This window comes from Mesocricetus auratus, unplaced genomic scaffold (assembly GCF_017639785.1).
Source record: "Mesocricetus auratus isolate SY011 unplaced genomic scaffold, BCM_Maur_2.0 Super-Scaffold_2245, whole genome shotgun sequence".
Taxonomy (NCBI): domain Eukaryota; kingdom Metazoa; phylum Chordata; class Mammalia; order Rodentia; family Cricetidae; genus Mesocricetus; species Mesocricetus auratus.
The window spans coordinates 5,984,778-6,004,626 of NW_024429180.1; the positions used below are offsets into that span (position 1 = coordinate 5,984,778).

The following is a 19,849-nucleotide window of genomic DNA, read 5'->3' on the forward strand; positions in this document are numbered from 1 at the left end:
GTAATGTGCTGAAACATCTAGTGGCAATAAATCCAAAATATCACGCAATACAGGAGGCAAAAACTTAAAAAATGCAACTTTTGAAACGTTTTATTCCTGTAGGGCTGTGTGAATAGCTGGCCCAGACTGGTGATGCTGTCTGGGGAGGTGAGGGAGCACAGCCTCCTGGGGGAATTACATCACTGCCGGCAAGATCTGAGCTCAAAGAGTTGCCTACTCCCAGCGTGGTTTCTCTGCTCTGCAGTTACAGGTGGGGTGTGAGCTCTTGGCTTTCTGGCCCCTGCCGCCCCCCCCTGCCGCCCCCCCCGCCCCCCCCGCGCCTGCTGCTCACTTCTGCGCCTCCTCACCACGACAGACCCATCCCTCTGCAACCATAAACCTAAATAAAATTCTCTGAGTTGCTTTAGAAGGGTGTTTTATCACAGCAACGGAAAAGAAACTTAAACAGTCATATAGATAGAACAGAGGATAAAAGCCTATCGTTATATTCTTGGTTTTTGGAAGATGTGACAGCATTCAACGTTCATTTTTCTTACAATCAAATTTTAAAATAATTTTGTAGTATGAGAACTACATGGCTATCATTGTTTTAATTGTCATACTGGTGGCAATTGGCATACCGATCCCGTCCGTCGGCTCCCAAAAGTGCATCCTTTATAGTGTTACCCCTTTATAGCTACGCTGACCCACTTCTGTCAGTCTGCGGCCGCCCGCCTTCCCCCCATCCTACAGCTGTGTCCGTGAGAATACCACTTACATGGAACCCACAGCACAGAGCTTGGAAATCGCACTCTTCCAATCAGCAGAGGCCTTTGAGATCCATCCATTTATTGTTTTATGAGTAATACTCTTTTGCCTGGATGTATTGGACTTTATCAGTAAGTGTATCTGTCTTGTTCTAGACTGTTGAGCATGGGTAGAATGCTTTAAGTACTGTGTGGATGGAAGCTTTCCTTTGTCTAAGGTGACACTCAGTAATCAGGCTTCTTGGTCACATGGTAAAATTTGCAAGAGACTCCAACACTGTTCTCCAAAAGGACCATTTTTCATTGCTGTCCATGACCTGGGAGAATCCTGGTTGCTCCACACCATTTCCAGGACTTGGTAATCTCAGCGTTTTTATCTGTGTCGTTCTAAGATGCACAGTGTTATTTCCCCATGGTTTTAATTTGCATTTCCCTAACAGCTAATTACGCTCAACATCTTTGCATGGGATGATTTGCCATCGTGTACTCTCCTTAGTGAAATGCTTGCTCAGGATTTGGGCTCATTGTTAGACTGGGCTGACCTCTCACTAGGGGGCTCTGAGGGTCCTCTCTGAAACACAGTCTTGTTTGTTACAGAGTCTTTGTTTGGATGGCTTACAAATGTCCCTCCCAGACTATGGCTTGTCTAGTCATTCTATTGATGATGTCTGTTGCACGAGTTTTTAATTTTTACAAAGTTAAACATCAATTGTTTTTCTTTTGTATATTGTGCATTTGGTGTGCAATGATAAGTCATAAAAAGTTCATTTCTACGTTCTGGAAGTCTTGTGCTTTCAATTTGGGTATCCAACTCTTTGACTTTTGGAATAAGGCGAGACTGGGCTGAAGCTCACTTCCATGTGGCTTGCATGTCCAACAACGCCAATGAGGTACATAGAGAAAATACTTCCCTTCACACCTTGTCTTTCTCTTTTATTTCTCTGGCATATTGTGGTGGTTTGAATAGGAGTGGCCTCACAGACTCATGTTTTTGAATGTTTGCCCATGGGGAGGGGCACAAGGAGATGTGGCCTTGTTGGAGGGAGCGTGTCACTGTGGGGTGGGCTCTATGGTCTCATATGCTCAAGCTTCACCCAGTGTGGTGCAGTCTCTTGTTCTGCTGGCTGTGGATCAAGACGTGGAACTCTCAGTTCCTTCTCCTGCACCATGTCTGCCTGCACGCTGCCATGTTTTTCACTATGACAATAATGGATTAAACCTCTCAAACTGTAACCCAGCCTCCATTAAATATTTTCCTTTATAAGAGTTGCCATGGTCCTGCCTGCTAACATTCCTTAAACTCCACCCAACATCTCCCTATAGCATCCCTTCCCTTCCCCTGGGCTCCATATTCCAGCCCACAATTCCAACTGTGCTACCAGAGGCTGGGCTGGTGCTAGGGACCCAAGGTAAGACACCACACACCACCTGGTAACGCTCCTGAAAGCCTACCCAACAGCCCCAGCTGTACCCCCCCACCCCAACCCCCACTCCAAATCCCAGCCCAGGACTTTGACTGAATACTTCTACTTTACCTGAGGTCAGGCTGGCTCTAGGGACCCAAGGCAAAACATTCCTAACACAAAACACATCCAGGAAATCGAGGATGCTATGAAAAGTATCCCAGCTCAAAGGCCCAGCAAATATATTCAACAGATCATAGAAGAAAATTTCCCTAACCTAAGGAAAGACATGCCTATAAAGGTACAAGAAGTTTACAGAACACCAAATAGATTGGGCTAGGAAAAAAGTCCTCATGTCATATATTAATCAAAACACTGAGTGTACAGACCAAAGAAAGAATATTAAAAGCTGCAAAGGAAAAAGGCCAAGTAACATATAAAGGAAAATCAATTCGAATGACACCCCACTTCTCAATGGAGAGTCTAAAAACCAGAAGAGCCTGGAATAATGTGCTGCAGACTCTAAAACACCACAAATGCCAGCCCAGACTACTACACCCAGCAAAAGTTTCAACCACCATAGAGGGAGAAGACAAGATATTCCATGACAAATCCAAATTTAAAAATATCCATCCACAAACCCAGCCCTAAAGAAAGGCTTTCTTGTGCTGACTCTAACCAAGCAAGTTCTGTATGACAATAACTTCGAGCCTTTGAAGAAGAAAATGAATAAGATACCAGAAGATGGAAAGATCTTTCATGCTCATCGATTGGTAGGATTAATATAGTAAAAATGGCCATCTTACCAAGAGCAATCTACAGATTCAACAAAATTCCAACACAATTCATTGAAGACTTTACTTGCTAGTTTCGTGAGTCAACCTGACACAAGCGAGAGTCATCAGAGAGGAAGGAGGAGCCTCAGCTGAGGAAACGCCTCCATGAGATCCAGCTGTAAGGCATTTTCTCACTTAGTGATCAGTGGGGGAGGAGGATCCAGCCCATGGTGGGTGGAGCCATCCCTGGGCTGCTGGTCCTGGGATCTATAAGAAAGCAGGGTGAGCGAGTCAAGAGAAGCAAAGCCAGTAGGCAGCTCCCCTCCATGTCCTCTGCATCAGCCCCTGCCTCCAGCTTCCTGCCCTGTTTGAGTTCCTGTCCTAACTTCCTTCAATGATGAACAGCAATGCTGAAGTATAAGACTAATAAACCCTTTCCCCCCCAACTTGTTTTTGGTCAGGAACCCGAAGACACAGACCTTAAAAGAACAATACTCAACTTCACATGGAAAAACAAAAAAAAACCCAGGTGTGGTGATACTTTGTTTATGCTGTAGCTGTAACAAATAAAGCTTGCCTGAGGATTAAAGTGCAGAGCTAGCCCTAGAGACCAGGCAGTGGTGGTCACACCTTTAATTTCAACAATCAGGAGACAGGCAAACAGATCTCTGCGAGTTCAAGGCCACCCTGGGCTACACGAAATTGATCCAGTCTAAAAGAGAAACAGCCCACACAAAGGTGGCCTCAGAACTTGGGATAATATGCCTTTAATCCCAGCACCAGGGAGGTGGAGACAGGAGTGATGTGGCTGGGTGGAGAGAGGAATGTAAGGCAGGAGGAGACAGGAGCTCAGAGCAGTGTGAGGATACAGTGTGAGGATACAGAGTGAGGATGCAGTGTGAGGGTGCAGTGTGAGGGTGCAGTGTGAGGATGCAGTATGAGGATGCAGTATGAGGATGTAGTGTGAGGATGCAGTGTGAGGATGCAGTGTGAGGATGCAGTGTGAGGATGCAGTCTGAGATGCAGTGTGAGATGCAGTGTGAGATGCAGTGTGAGGATACAGTGTGAGGATGCAGTGTGAAGATACAGTCTGAGGATGCAGTTTGAGGGTGCCGTCTGAGGACGCAGTCTGGGGATGCAGTGTGAGATGCAGTGTGAGGATACAGTCTGAGGATGCAGTCTGAGATGCAGTCTGAGATGCAGTGTGAGGGTGCAGTGTGAGATGCAGTGTGAGGGTGCAGTGTGAGGGTGCAGTGTGAGGATGCAGTGTGAGGATACAGTGTGAGGATACAGTGTGAGGATGCAGTGTGAGGATGCAGTGTGAGGATGCAGTGTGAGGATGCAGTCTGAGGATGCAGTCTGAGGATGCAGTATGAGGATGCAGTCTGAGGATGCAGTCTGAGGGTGCAGTGTAGGATGCAGTGTGAGGGTGCAGTGTGAGGATGCAGTGTGAGGATACAGTGTGAGGATGCTGTGTGAGGATGCTGTGTGAGGGTGCAGTGTGAGGATGTAGTGTGAGGATGTAGTGTGAGGATGCAGTCTGAGGGTGCAGTATGAGATGCAGTCTGAGGGTGCAGTGTGAGATGCAGTCTGAAGAGGCAGTCAATCTGAGGATGCAGTCAATCTGAGGATGCAGTCTGGCGAGGGTCTTTGTGTTGCATAAAAGCATGGCAGGGCTTGAAAGGATACATGAACACATGAAAACAAAACAAACCAAGCAGGATGGATTAACTTTTATTCCCCAACTGATCTACAGAGATTACATACATGCATTGATGTCTGTGTAAGTAGGTTCTGCTAATCATCTCATCAGACCTCACTCAACCATACTACACTGGGGGTCAAACTTGTAACAAAATTTGTAGGACACAAGGAAGCCACAGCAACCTTTCCATGTACAAGTAAACACTCAAGCCCTTCATATTCCTTTTAAAGAACCAGCTCTTGGACTCAGTACTTTTTCTGTAACCAAGGTCACTCACATATATTAACTTTACTGTTTCTTTGTTTCTCTCTTTTTTTTCTTTTTTGGTTAATTCTCAAATAGTTTTTTTTAATTAAAGAAATAAGTTTTTCTCTAAGATTTTTTCATTGTAAATAGTACTATACCATTTAATGCACATTTTCATACAAGTGCTTTGAGCATACTCCCTCCCACCTACCCTAACCACCCTTTCTACCCCCCCTTGTCCCTTGAAGTGGTTTCACTTTTTTTCATGTCATCAGGACATATGTAACTTAAAGTATCTAGAAAGTCTAGGACCCACAAATGAGGCAAAACAAGAAATACAATTACCTCCACTTGTACCCATTTTCTAGCAAGTGGCACAACTTTATTCTAGTTATGGGTGAAGATTCTGTTGTGTATATAACCTACGCTTACCCATTCCTTTTATTGAGCATGTAGCTTAGCTCTGTAACTTAGCTGTTGGGAACACAGCTGCCTGAGTAAGCTGCATGCTCTGTTTGTCTGTGGTGTAGTCCTTTGAAGTCATCTGGGCACACGAGTCCCATGGTAGATCTACTTATGACGTGGGACGTCCTTCTGCACACAGCTAGTGTGTGCTGCCTTTATTGGTTGGGGAACAAAGCTGCTTTGGCCTACGGCAGGGCAGGATACAGCTTAGCTGGAAATCTAAGCAGAGACCCAGGGAGAAAGAAGATGGAGTCGGGAGAAGATGCCAGCAGCTGCTGAGCACACATGTAGAAAATGAGGTAACACCACAGTCATGCGGCAACACATGGATTAATAGAAATGGGTTGATGTTAAGTGTTGAGAGCTGCCAAGTAAAAAGGCTGAGCTACCGGGCAAACAATAATAATATTAAGCCTCCGAGTGATTATTTTATAAGTGCCTTTAGGACCTGGCAGGTGGGACAGAAAAGCTCCACCTACATATTTGTAGTTTTTTCGAGGTACCAAATGCAGATTCGCATTGTGGTGGAATAGACATCCCTCTGTTGGTGCATATGAGTTATCTATGTCCTCACCAGTACTTTCCCTTTTTTAAGATGTAAAATGGTGTGTGTGTGCCTGTGTCTGTGTATGTATGTGTGTGTGTCTCTGTGTATGTGTGTGTATGTATGTGTGTCTCTGTATGTGTGTGTAATTATGTGTATGAGTGTGTGTATACAAGTATATGTGTGTGTTTCTGTATGTGTGTCTCTGTATGTGTGCATGTGTGTGTGTGTATGAATGACTGCATGTATGTATATGTATGTCTCTATGTATGTGTGTAATTATGTGTATATGTGTGTGTACAAGTGTATGTGTGTTTGTGTGTGTGTCTCTGTATGTGTGCATGAATGACTGTGTGTATGTATATGTATGTGTATGTACATGTATGTGTGTCTCTATGTATGTGTGTAATTATGTGTATGTGTGTGTGCATAAGTGTATATGTTTGTGTGTATGTGTGTCTCTGTATGTGTGCATGTGTGTATGTGTGTGTGAATGACTGCGTGTATGTATATGTATGTGTATGTGTATGTATGTGTCTCTATGTATGTGTGTATGTACAAGTGTATGTGTGTGTTTGTGTGTATGTGTGTCTCTGTATGTGTGCATGTGTGAATGTGTGTGAATGACTGTGTATGTATATGTGTGTATGTATATGTATGTGTGTCTCTATGTATCTGTGTAATTATGTGTATGTGTGTGTATAAGTGTATGTGTGTGTTTGTGTATGTGTGTCTCTGTATGTGTGCATGTGTGTATGTGTGTGTGAATGACTGCATGTATGTATATGTATGTGTATGTATGTGTCTCTATGTATGTGTGTATGTGTGTAATTATGTGTATTTATGTGTGTACAAGTGTATGTGTGTGTTTGTGTATGTGTGTCTCTGTGTGTGCATGTGTGTATGTGTGTGTGAATGACTGTGTGTATGTATATGCATGTATGTGTATGTACATGTTTGTGTGTCTCTATGTATATGTGTAACTATGTGTATGTGTGTGTATAAGTGTATGTGTGTGTTTGTGTGTATGTTTGTCTCTGTATATGTGTGCATGTGTGAATGACTGTATGTATGTGTATGCATGTGTGTGTCTGTGTATATGTGTGTGGTTGTGTGTATGCATGCATATGTGTGTGTGTGTATGTGTATGTTTGCACGACTGCAGGTGCCCAAGGAGGTGCGGAGTCTGATGTTTTAATGGCCACCACCCTGACAAGCGTGAGATAAATCTCACAATGTCCTGGCGTTTCTTTCTCTGGTGACTAGGAGCACTTTCGCTTTGAGCGATGCTTATTGCCATTTCATTCCTTGTTTTGAGGACTCTGCAGCTCCTTACTCTGCTTTTTGATTTTTTTGTTTAGAATGAGTTCTTCATCTACTCTGGATTTTATAGCAAAGCTTTTCCCCACTCTGTAGGGTGTCTCTTCACTCTTTCCTTTTGCTGTGCAGAAGCCTAGGGTTTCATTAAGTACCCATCTTAGAGTTTCCATTGCTGGGAAGGGACACCATGACCATGGCAATGCTATAAAAGAAGACATTTGACTGGTTGGCTTGCGGTTTCAGAGGTTTAGTCCATTATCATCATGGTGGGAAACATGGCGGCACACACACAGGCAGACGGTGTTGGAGCTGAGAGTCCTACACCTTGATAGGTGGGCAACAGGAACTGAACCGAACCACTGGGCATGGCTTGAGTATATATGCAACCCCAAAGCCCGATTCCAGTGACACACTTCCGCCAACAAGGCCATATCAACTCCAACAAGCCACACCTCCTAATAGTGCTGCTCCCTTTGGGTTTATGAGAGCCGAACGCACTCATACTCCCACAGTTCCATTTGCCAGTCACTGGCACTGTCTCCTGAGAAAATCTGTGCCTCTACCATGGGTACTCCTCCTCCCTTTACCTCCAGTAGCCTCTGCTTACGTCTTCCATCCATTGGGCATTGATTTGTTTTGTACATGGTGATTTAAGAATCCTGTCTCATCAATTCATGCTTAGATACCTAGCTTTCCACCACCACTTATTGAAGATTCTTTGCTTTAATGTGGATTTTTGTTTTGATCTCATATAAAATATGTGGCTATATGAGTTTATATTTAGGCTAATATGTCTGTTTCTGTTCTACCATGCTGATCTTGTTGCTGTAAATCAGCAGTAAACTTAAAATTGGGTTTAGTGATCCTTCCAGTATTACCCTCTTTGCTCAGAATTTCTGTGGCTATCTGGGTTTTTTTTTTTACTTCCATGGGAATTTTAGATTTAAAAAAATTGCACAAAGAAAGGCTTTGGAATTTTGATAAAATTGCACTAAATATGCTAATATTATACTTTTACCATAATGCTGTTTTTGGTAATATATTTGTTTTCACAGTACTAATTCTCCTGATCCATATTCCCTTTTTCAAGTCATTGTAGGTCTTTGAATCCCTTGATTAAGTTTATTTCTTTTTTTTTAGATTTTATTTATTTATTATGAATACAACGTCCTGCCTCTATGTATGTCTGCAAGCCAGGAGAGGGCACAAGATCTCATTACGGATGGTTGTGAGCCACCATGTGGTTGCTGGGAATTGAACTCAGGACTTCTGGAAGAGCAGTCAGTGCTCTTAACCTCTGAGCCATCTCTCCAGCCCCGATTAAGTTTATTTCAAGGTATCTTTATCCTGCTTTGTTGCTGCAAGTATTAGAGCTAGGACTCACTCTCTGCTTCTCTCTCTCTCTCTCTCTCTCTCTCTCTCTCTCTCTCTCTCTGTGTGTGTGTGTATAGTCTTTAGAGTCTCATGTTTTGACTAGCATCTGCCAAAAGAATAATTTGATTTTTTTCCCCTTTGGCATTTGTATCCCTTTCTAGTTCCTTCTCATGTCTTATTGCACTAGCTAAAATGTCAGTATATTAAATAAAAGTTTTAAAAAATAAGGCACCCTGTTTTGGTTGATATTAGTGGAAACACATCAAGTTTTCCCTATTTGATATACCGACTACAGATTTGTTGTTTATGGCTTTTATTATGTTAAAGGTATACCCTTTCATTATTAGTCTATGATTTTGATCATGAAGGGATATTGCTCTTGTAGGACTTTTCTGTATCTACTGAGATATTCATGCAATTTCTGCCCTTGAGTTCATTGATATTAAATTTATTGACTTATTCATGTTGGACTCTCCCCATATCTCTAGAAAAAAAACCAATTTGATCATGGCAAATGATCTTCTTGATGTGATCTTTAATTATTTGCAGGTATTTTATTCAGAATCTTTCCATCAGTGTACATAAAGGAGATTGGTCTACAATTTCCTTTGTTTTTATCTGGTTTTGGTACTAGGATAATACTGGCTTCATGAAAGGTTTGGGGCACGAGAACGTGGACACCCAAGATGGCTACTTAGCGGGAACCAACAGAATCGAGCCACGCCCCTGAATATCTATACCTACAGACGGCAATAGCTATGGAAAGCCTTGCAGAGACCCTTCCCCATGCAGTCAACAGAGATACACACAAAGACCCATGGCTGTCCAGGTGCTGAGAATAAAGGGCAGAGCCTAGACAAGACCGGTCATAGATGAGACACCGATACCACCCCTTAGGCTCAGGAAACAGACACTGCAGAAAAGACAGGAAGGACAGAGACAGAGGCTGGGAAAGGCCATTTTCTAAACAGGACACTGACATTGGAACCACAGACTCACAGCAATTATCCAGCTGTGAACCTGCAAATCCGCCAGGCAATGATGGTTACTTCCAAACTCAGGATCATACAGACAGCACTGAGTAAACTAGAAGATACTAAGAGAACAAAACTAATAAACGGGGGGACATAGATTTATAGGGAGGAGCAGGGGAGAGAGTGGTTAGTGTGGAAAGAAAATGGAGTGGGCAGAGGGACCAAAGGTCACCATGTGTATGTATGAAATTATTAAACAAAATAAAAACCACTAAAACCAAAAATCACCATGTGTATGTATGAAATTGTAAAAGAACAAAACAAAATAAAAACCACTAAAAGCAAACCTGATAAAACGCCCCCCCATCTGTCAATTATGACTGACCCCCATGGCAAGTCATCTTACTCAAAGACAAACTAGTCAATCACTTACTAAGAACTTAAAGTCAGGAAGTTGTGGGGTAAAGGGGGTTATCCTGGAAGGAGGAAGAGTAAGCAAATTCTTGATTTCACATCCTTAATTTCAGCCCCATCTATATTAGCAAAAGACTGGAAATCAACAATGTCCAAATCAATAAAAATAGGTTAAACAAGTTAAAGCGAATCCATACAATGAAACACATTATATGCATGGCTACAGAATGCATTACTAGGCTTACTGACAGGTGTGTGACATGTTACAACTTGTTTTTTAATACATATGTATGTTTATCCATGCATGGAGCTATTTCTAGAAATATAAACAAGAAAGTTCCAGTTAATGAGGTAGTATTTACAACAGGAAAATTAGTAGCTGGAGGGTTCCCACTTTATAGACCTCAATCCCTTTAAGCTGTCTCTGATTTTTGTTCAAAATGCACACACTACCTATTAAATACACATACTACCTATTAAATGCATACACTACCTATTAAATGTATACACTACCTACCAAATGCATATTCTACCTATTAAATTCATATACTATCTAGTAAATGCATATACTACCTATTAAATGCATGTACTACCTATTAAACGCATACACTACTGACTAAACAAAATTTATAACTTTTAGTCTGTTCTTGACTCCAGGAAAGGCACTTGTTATGGGTTACACCGAATGAAGCTGAATGTACCAAGAGACAGGGGAATGTTTTCACTGCTCTAAATGATCCTGAGCTGTTATGACGTGTGTTATTATTTTTGGTTTCCTGTTTTCTACCAGCTATTTCCAACTACTGTCATTTAGTCCACCAAGTATTGCATGACAGCAAAGGGGAACTCCTCATAACACCTGGTTGAAGATTTCACACACGTTTGCAGGTGCTACTGAAGCCAAGTGGACAGTTTGGTTTAGTACATGCTATGCTGCTAAAGACATTTTCGGGTTTTTTCACTTATTTACTTACATAAATATAATTTTATTATTGTTGTGTGTGTATAGGATGTGTACAGACATACGTGCCATGGTATACATGTGGAGGTCACAAGACAACTTGGCAGATCCACCTTTAGTAGGTTCTCAGGACCAATCTGTTAACCTTGTATGACAAAACTCATCTACCTGAAAAGTCATTTCAATCACCTCAAAAAACACATTTGAGGCCAGGTGTGGTGGCTCATGCCTGTAATGCTAGCACCTGAGAGGCTGAGGCAGCCTGAGTTATAAAACAAGATTCTGTCTCAAAAAACATAAAACAAACAAATACGTATGTATCTGAGCATCTAGAATGCACTAGGGAATGTTCCACACACAATAAAGACAATGGGCAGACTCTCTTATGATTTATACTCTAATTGGTGAAACAAGAGAAGACAGAGCCATGGCATCAAGGAAGAGAAGGCAGCTATGACAGGGCTATGTCACACAAAATGCTGTGTCAGGAGGCGGGGTCTGACCTCAACAGGAAAGCCACTTCACTGTGTCACACTGGGATTGAACCTAGAGCTTCATGCATGCCAGGCAAGGGTTCTTATAGTTGATCTTTATACAAGCCTGGACCTATCACACACACACACACACATATACACACATACACACGCACACACGCACACCTTATATTGAAATAATTCTAAACTTAACAAAGATCAAAACTAAAACCAAACCTGATATATGATCACCACAAAGGGATCCTAAGTACCGCCCATCGTGCTGTTTCCCTCTTGAGACTGTATCAGCTATGTCGTGAATGGTTGCAAAGACAGGCCAGTTTCTTCCCACACCTCTGGGTGTCCTGGCACTCCTAGGACATGCCACGCTCCATATCCGTGGAGCTGTGAAGACAATTACCCAGGGTGGACGCAGGAAGGACACTTAGAGGATTGCAGGACACCCCCACACACACACCCCAACTTCACGGGGAATTATGTTTGGTCTCAGTTCATGGGTCCACCATGGGTTCAAAGACGGTGAACCTTCAACTGTGTCTGACTGCATATAACCATCCTATCATCTTAAATCAAAACCAAAATCCCCTAAGATCTGACACCACAGAAACCAGGTAGAAGAATGTCACAAATAATCGCAGTCCCCAGAGAATCTCGTGAGTGTGCCCTCTCCTGAGGGGAACAGTCAAAGGGGTCAGTGTTCTGCTCACACACAGGGTCCACTCTCACTAGCGTTATCATGGTTTGTGCATATTCCATTTTCATCAGATGTGGCTTGCTTTGTTTGAGATCATGAAGTTTCTGGCAGCAGAGCCCTGCAACCTGGACTTACTCTCCCTGTCTGGTCGTTCTCTAGGCTCAGGTACCAAAGGGACTATGCTTTCATAGCTGCAGAAGTTCCTTCCAGCTTTCGGCACACTTGCAGGTCCAATTCTGCCTCCATCAGCTAAGCCTGACTACAAACACTCATTCATCCCAGTGAGAAACTGCACAGTGGGGGCTGGAAAGACGGCTCAGCTGTTACAAACACTCGCAGCTCTCGGGGGGCTAGGATCCCGGCACCCCCAGCCGGGGGGTCTCTACTGCCCGTAATTCCAACTCAGGGGATGAGACGCCCTCTTCTGGCTCCACAGGCACCGACACATGCACAGACACATTAAAATGAAAAACATAGGCCTAATAAATATGTTCAAAAACGCATAAAGTAAAATAAGAATAATCAAAGGTCTGGTGAGCTTCAAAGGAGCATCTCTTTATTCCTACTCATTTAGATGGGTGCCTGATTTAGTCATACTGAGGTTAAGGTGTCTGACATACAGTAGGCATTCACATTATTATACACACCAATAAAGCCAAGCTTCTTCATATTTCCTTAAAGAAAGAAAACAGTGCTTAACAGGATGGGGTGTCCACAGACTTAAGTTTTTAATAATTTCAAAGGCATTGTCTGACAGGAGAAAGCCAGGCAGAGGAGGGACGTTTCACCCTTCTGTGATGTAGAGTACTAGTTATCTAAGAAAGAAAACAGACACCATTATGACAGGAGATACTTCTGTCCTTGGATCTGTTAGGTGATGGTAGTTCCCTACATTTGTTAACAACTAACAACTATTTTTCTGACTTAGTGACTGCTCTTCAGAGTAAAATATGAATTATCAGCAACTGCATACATTAAAAACTAACAATCCCTGCCAAGAGTTTTGCATATGCAAGCACATTGGTCCATGTCCACTGCTGTCATCTCACTCACCCAGCTCTCTGCGTAAGAGAACTGTTTCCAGTTTCCAGAACTTTCGTTTTGGCTTAACTAAACTATACAACAGATGTAACTTGTAAAATGAGTGAGATGCAGAGAGAGAAGGTTATAAGCACTCAGTAGGTGATAAACCTAAGATTTACCTTACACAACTTTGTATCAGCCTGTATTTCTCCATTACTGAGGGTATCAATGCTGTTAGAGAAACGCTTTAATCACGACTGGACTATATTACTTTTCCAATTTGCTAGCTGCAAACATGTTTTGACTTTAAAATGAAGCAGAATATTTTCATTTTCAATAAAACTACATGCAAGGGAAAAATAAAGACAAAGCCACAGATACTTTTTAATTGTGCTACATTACCTGAATCTTTCATTAAAAAGCTCAATTACCAGCACCATTCCCTGATTAAAAACATGGTAAGCAGATGAAAATACTTAAAACTAGCCAAAGGTAAACAAAAGGTCCAAACAACTTGACAAATATCACCAGAGTAATTGCCCATCAGTAACCACTACTCAGAGTTCTCATTGTACACAGTGAGTACTGACAACCACATAGCCGGTCTTTAATCAGGCTATTTAGAAAATTACACACTCAATCTGGGGAACACACACACACACACACACACACACACACACAGCTTCATTACAAAGGATTCAAGATGGCAACTACTTACAATCTAGTGCCAACATGGATTATAACAAATCCAGTGAGTATTTTGTTTTTCAATTATTCATAGAAAATTTAATCCTGATTAAGTATCCTTGGCCAGGAATTCATGGGTAGTTGACGACTGAAACCAACATTTATGTGAAATGCCTCTGTTAATTTAATCTGTGTATACAGCTTAATTATGATTGGGAACTCAATGTAAGGGAAATGAATTATCTCAGGATTAGAATTTTAGTGCCATATCATATACTACTTTTTCCTTCTTTCTTTCTAAACACAAAAGCCTGCTCGTCCCTTCACCCAAGTGCTCAGATTAAAAACCCTCTCTGCCCTTAAAACAATGTAAGATATCTAGAATTTCCCACACATTGTCCAAAATCCTTTCCTAATCAAAATAAAGCCTGATCTAGGGCCAACAATACAGGAGAAATTGCAGAATAACCCGACCCATGAATGAACAAAAGCTAACTCACTTAATGTTATTTATTTATTTCTTGAAATCATTTCATTTCCAATTCCTTTACATTGTAATGTGAGATGCGCATTCTTTAAAGCAGGAAAAGTGTCCTACAATCAGCACCCCCACTGACATCACGCCTGGGCTAGCTGGGTACGTGTAAGCGTGATCGCTTGAGTGGACACTGTTGAAGCCTGTCGGACGGAGTTCGACACTGATGAGGCACTGCAAGTGTGAACACCTGACCGCATGTCACTCGAGTCGCTCTGTCACGTTTATTTCCACATCACCGTGAAACAACACTCTCTCACAAGTTTACTGTTGAGTTCGTTCAGCGCGTTTATTACCTTTGAGTTTCGGCACTGCTGCAATGCAGTGCCATAATCAACCCACTCTGTCTTCGCTGCTTTTCACAGCAGAGGCACGAGACAAGTCACTGCGCCTGGACCCTTACTTATTGCACGCATCCGATCCATGCTCTTCCCACAACAGTCGAGCTTCAGAAGTGAGGGCGACTTTTGTGTCCAGATGAAACGGTCAGTGGTAGTGTCACTGAGGAAAGTGAAGAAACTTCCCAGTACAGACTGTGGGACAGGAAGAGTCTATACAGAATTACCATGGAAACAGACTGGCAAAGGATAACACCGATTGTGATAACCTGGAAAAAAGAAAAAGAAAGAGAATGTTCAAAGCACGCTGAAACAGGAAAGTTACATTTAATTTACCACGTGTTCTATACAGTCTAGCATCCTTCCCTGTATCACGGGTGTGTCTCATCAAACTCACACACATGGTCTAGCATCCTTCCCTGTATCACAGGTGTGTCTCATCAAACTCAAGTAGGCATATCTTCAGGACTGTGACTGTTCAAGGGTAAATTTCTTTTGGTGCTTAGTTTATAGATGCTACAGAACGAATGAAAAGTCCCTTGTCTCCCAAGTGTGTGCGTGTTACAGACATGAGTTTTGGTAACAAGAAAAATCAGGAATCTGACTACTTTAATAATAGCAGTAAGCATACGCCTGCCTCAAGTCACAGCTGTTTCTGTGGCCACACTCCTACTTACCGTCTGTAAACACTAATGGCAGGGTTCTGCTCGGAAATGCTGGAGCCACCTGCTGATGAAGGAGAGCAGGTTCTGACACAATCAAAAGTCAGCGTACGCTACTCTGAGTCCGTTACAGCAATGCGATCTTTCTATTCTGGCTGTTACCAGTACACAGTGAACAATTTTAATCATTTCTCTTTTTTAAAAAAAGACGGATCACATGTTCTCTAATTTAATTTATAAAACATGACCCTGAAATAGGCTAAGACCTATAAAACCACTTCCAGGGTTGGGTGCACGTGCTGCAATCCCAACACCAGGCAGGCACAAACAGGAGAACGGATTCCATTCTGAGGCCCAGGGCTATGTGTTCTGATCCTGTTTCAAAAGCAAACAGACCAACAAAAAACCTGTTTCTAGCATTCTGTTCATGAGCTAATTTTTTAGGTTCTTTTTATGTTTATAAACTTCTAATTTACAGACTCACCAGTTTTAATATTTTCTTTTGAGTTTTAAAGAACTCAAGAAACTTCTGTGTGGCCACTATTTTAACATATCCTACTTTAACATGCTCTAAATGAAGACTTGAAAACATTTTCATCACGCGTGTTGCTTACCTTATCTCTTTGGTAGTCATTAAATATTACAGCAACACAGGCGAGCACAGGCTGGCATAGGAACCACAAGATACAGCCCTAGAAGGAAGCGACAAGCCACTGAGATCTGCTGTCTTTACCTCTGAATGCACCAGATTAAAAGCAAAACCACAACACGGCGGTCCCGGCAGCACACGCTGGAGTCCTCTCAGCATGAGGACCCGTGGAACAGGAACACCACAGCTTGAGGGTAGCCTGGGCTACAGACTGAGGGCCCAGGCTGCAGCCACGGCTCAGCAAATACTTCCAGTGAGCACTCGCTGTTCTTGCAGGGGACCCGGGTTTAGCCCCCAGAACCCACGAGGCAGCTCACAACTGTAAGTGTAGTTCCGGGGGATCTGACATGTTATATACACACACACAAGGGCAAAACGCACACACTCATAAATAAAAATAAAATCTTAACATTCCCTCTCTCATAGGTCCTGACTGGCCTCAATTGAACTTCAGAATAAACTTGAAATAAAATGTAGAAATAGATTTGGTCTTGCTATGACATTAATACTTTTCTCTAACCAAATTGGTAACCTTTAGAGTACTTACAGCATCATCCTTATAAATCTGTTACATTAACATATACACTACCAATGCTGTGATATGGGAGGCGAGTGGTAACCGAGAAAAGTCGGGTACAATTGTACTGAAGTCAGAGTCACATGCCCACACTCCAATGAATCCAGTGAAAAGACCCAGGACCCACACTGGCTGCCCTGGCAGAGAGGCACTGCAGATGAGAGGCAGGGGTGAGTGAGAACAGGGAATTTTGCGTTATGCTTTTCAAATACCTTTCTCTATTTTCCCGTGAACTGTCACAATGTATCTCATTTCCAAAATTAAATGTGAAACAAGTTTATAATGCTTGGGGCACTTTGAGGATTGAGGAGCAAGAAAGACAGTGTTGAGCATGTTACCACTGGCAGAAAAAGAGGGAAATGCATACATTCAAATTCTCCAGCAGAGGAGTGTAGGGGCCAGTGGCATCCACTCCAGGAGGCGGTGACCAGAGCTAAGACCAGACAGCTCAGAAGTTCTTTGCTACTCTAAAGCATCTGACAAGATGGATACAGGAAGAATCCAATCTGCTCTCAGAGTTTTCAGGTGCGGGGACGCAGAGCAGCGTGGACACAAGCAGACGCAGCAGCCCACCTACTATGTGCACCAGCCTCTACGCTGCATCCTCTTATACTAAAGGGATGGCCCCTCATGGCTTGTCCAGTTCAGAAGAGGAGAAAAGCCACACGAGAGAAGAAAAATCACGATTGGCAAGGAAAAACCAAGATGTGGGCCAATGGCCCTTCCAGAGGTTTCTGTAAAATGGGCTCGTGACCACATCATGCATGGCTTGAAGACGAGCTGAAGAAACCAAGGCTCAGAGCAGGGCCGGGACACACAGAAAGCAGCCCGGCTAAGGGCTCGCTCACTAACGTCCCACAGGAAGGAGCGTGACGTCGACCACTGGACAGAAGCCCCAAAGCCCTCCCCGCCCCGTGCATACTTTGGCGAATGTGATGTAGAACTCCCTCTTGAGCGTGCTCCTCTCCATGGTGATGATCTGGTAGAGGCCACAGCCCAGCGACAGTGCCAGGCAAATCCTTAGGACGATCAGAAGGACCCCTGCTAAGCTGTGGTGTGAATGGGAGCTATGGTGACGAGTGTCTTCAAACTGCTCCCAAAGCAGCAAAATGCTCTGCAAATAGAAACAACCATTAGAAAAGAGTACACCTCTTTACAATAAAACTTGTCCTCAGCCCTGTTGTACGCATCCTTTGTATGCTAGGAAAGCATTCCTGAGGGATGCGAAGACATTTATGGGACTGTAAAGGCTGTCAATCAGTAGTGTGTTCTCCTCCTGCTCTCGTAATGCTGAGAGGGACTTCTACCAAGGGACACAAAGAGAAACAATAAACTGTTGCTATCACGAGCCAAACCATCATCTCTAAGAATAAACAGACGGAAAAGGCCTGTCTTCTAAACCCATGTCCTCGCATCCCAATCCTCCTCACCATCTCAAGGCTAACTTGCTTGGTTTTTTGTTTGTTTGTTTGTTTGTTTGTTTGTTTTGACCATCATGGCCTCAAAGTTTCGGCAGTGTCATGTCTCTGCTGCCTGAAATCTGGCAGTGTGGGCATGCCTCACCACACCGAATTTAAGACCACTTTCAAATAGCTCCATCTTTTCTAATAGAATGTGCCAAGTCCAAATTGCTGTCAAATGTCACATTTTCTGGCAACTTCCGAAAGTAAGAGAAGACATGTTTGTTTATTTGTTAAGATTTTCTTTTACTGTTACTGTGTGTGTGAAGGTGCATGTCTGTACCACACCATACTCATACAGGTCAGACGACAACTTTGTAGGTTTGCCCATTGTTACATGGGTATTGGGAATTGAACGCAGGTTGCTGGGTTTCAGCCTGAAAGCACATCTGTGACATCTGGTAAGAACTCCTGGGCACTGTCACACATCCTTCCTTTTTTGTGACCTTCCCTCTCTTATCTGTGACCGTTAAAAAAAAGAAAACACAGCTTTCTGCTGTTCCGTTTATTGCTGTCCACGTTCCCTCTGCCTCACTAAACTCCAAGTACTTAAATTATTGTCATCGTTTTACCATCAAATGTGCTTTTGGGTTTCAAAACCGAGTCTTTAGTCACTTCCAAACACCACTGATAGATAAAATTCAATATAAAATCTAACTCTTTGGCAGGGCATGGTGGCTCGTGCATTTAATCCCAGCACTAAGGAGATGCAGGCAGAGCTCTGTGAATTTTAGACCAGCCTGCTCGACATAATGAGACCCATCTCAAAACAACAAAATCCAATTCGCTGGCCACGGGGTTGCTGGCAGCAACACTATCTACCCCAGGTCTCACCGCCACAGACTGTACTAGAAGAGCTGCTGTGGTCACTCAAAGGAGACTTCCTTTGGGATAGGAAACCTGCCATTGGGGAAGTTAGGGAAATAACTCAGTCTTAGGCAGAGTGTGTCTTCCAGGTGCTAGGACGTACGTTCATATAGAATGACATGTGCATGTTCTTATGTTTAGGTAAGTACATCAAGTCACCTAGAGTGACCGGAAAAGCATGGACTTTCAGAATGTAACCATACTTACCCTAGATTTTCTAACATGCATGTGTGGATTACTTTAAACCCTAGATTTTCTAACATGCATGTGTGGATTACTTTAAAGTAACACAAATCATCATCATCATCATTGTTTTGCCATATCTTTCTAAAATCCTCAGGACATCTTTTTGTTTTGTTTTACTATTTTTATTTAGTACGTGTTCTATAATAATGTATTACTATTGCTGGATGAAGAGAATATTTATTCATACTACCACATGGGAGTCCATTCTCTAATGTCTTCCTGCATTTCTGTTGCTACGTAGGTTCCTTTTTCCTGTTCCCCTTATTCTTTTTGTGTATTGCAGGGCTTGGAATGCTTGTCTAGAAGTTTAGTTCATCCAGTCCCAGATGTACCAACTCTCTCTCAGGCAGGCATTTAAAAGTATGATCTTTATTTTATTTTTTTACTTTTCATTATAGTTTTTATTGGACCCATAGAAAAAGTGTTGTTTATTTTTTCATCTAATTTTTTTATTTATGTACTTAAATTACAAACAAGCTTGCCTCATATGAAGTATGATTTTATGATGTGGTCCTGTCTAAGTAGTTAGTACTGCAGGAGTCTTCCTTTGCAATGACTTACTGCACTGTACCTGGAAACAGGATGATGGTTATTTTAAGGCATGTGCCTTTCACATTTGATTGTAAGCTATGTGAATGTAGAAACCTTCTCTATTTTGCTTATGGTCAGTTGTCTGACAGTTAACAGGT

General features: G+C 42.5%; 1 protein-coding gene across 4 annotated transcripts in view; it reads right to left on the reverse strand.

Moving 5' to 3' along the window:
• Nucleotides 1-14,322: 14,322 nt before the first annotated feature.
• Gpr180 (G protein-coupled receptor 180) overlaps nucleotides 14,323-19,849 on the reverse strand; it is a 29,097-nt gene continuing 23,570 nt past the window's right edge. For all 4 annotated transcript variants that reach the window (XM_021232637.2, XM_021232636.2, XM_005079411.4 and 1 more), the window contains exons 7-9: nucleotides 17,510-17,701; nucleotides 15,976-16,053; nucleotides 14,323-14,968 (exon numbers count right to left, since the gene is read on the reverse strand). In XM_021232637.2, coding sequence (XP_021088296.1) covers nucleotides 14,810-14,968; nucleotides 15,976-16,053; nucleotides 17,510-17,701 — 429 coding nt within the window. In that variant the 3' untranslated portion in view covers nucleotides 14,323-14,809. The remainder of the gene's footprint in view (nucleotides 14,969-15,975; nucleotides 16,054-17,509; nucleotides 17,702-19,849) is intronic.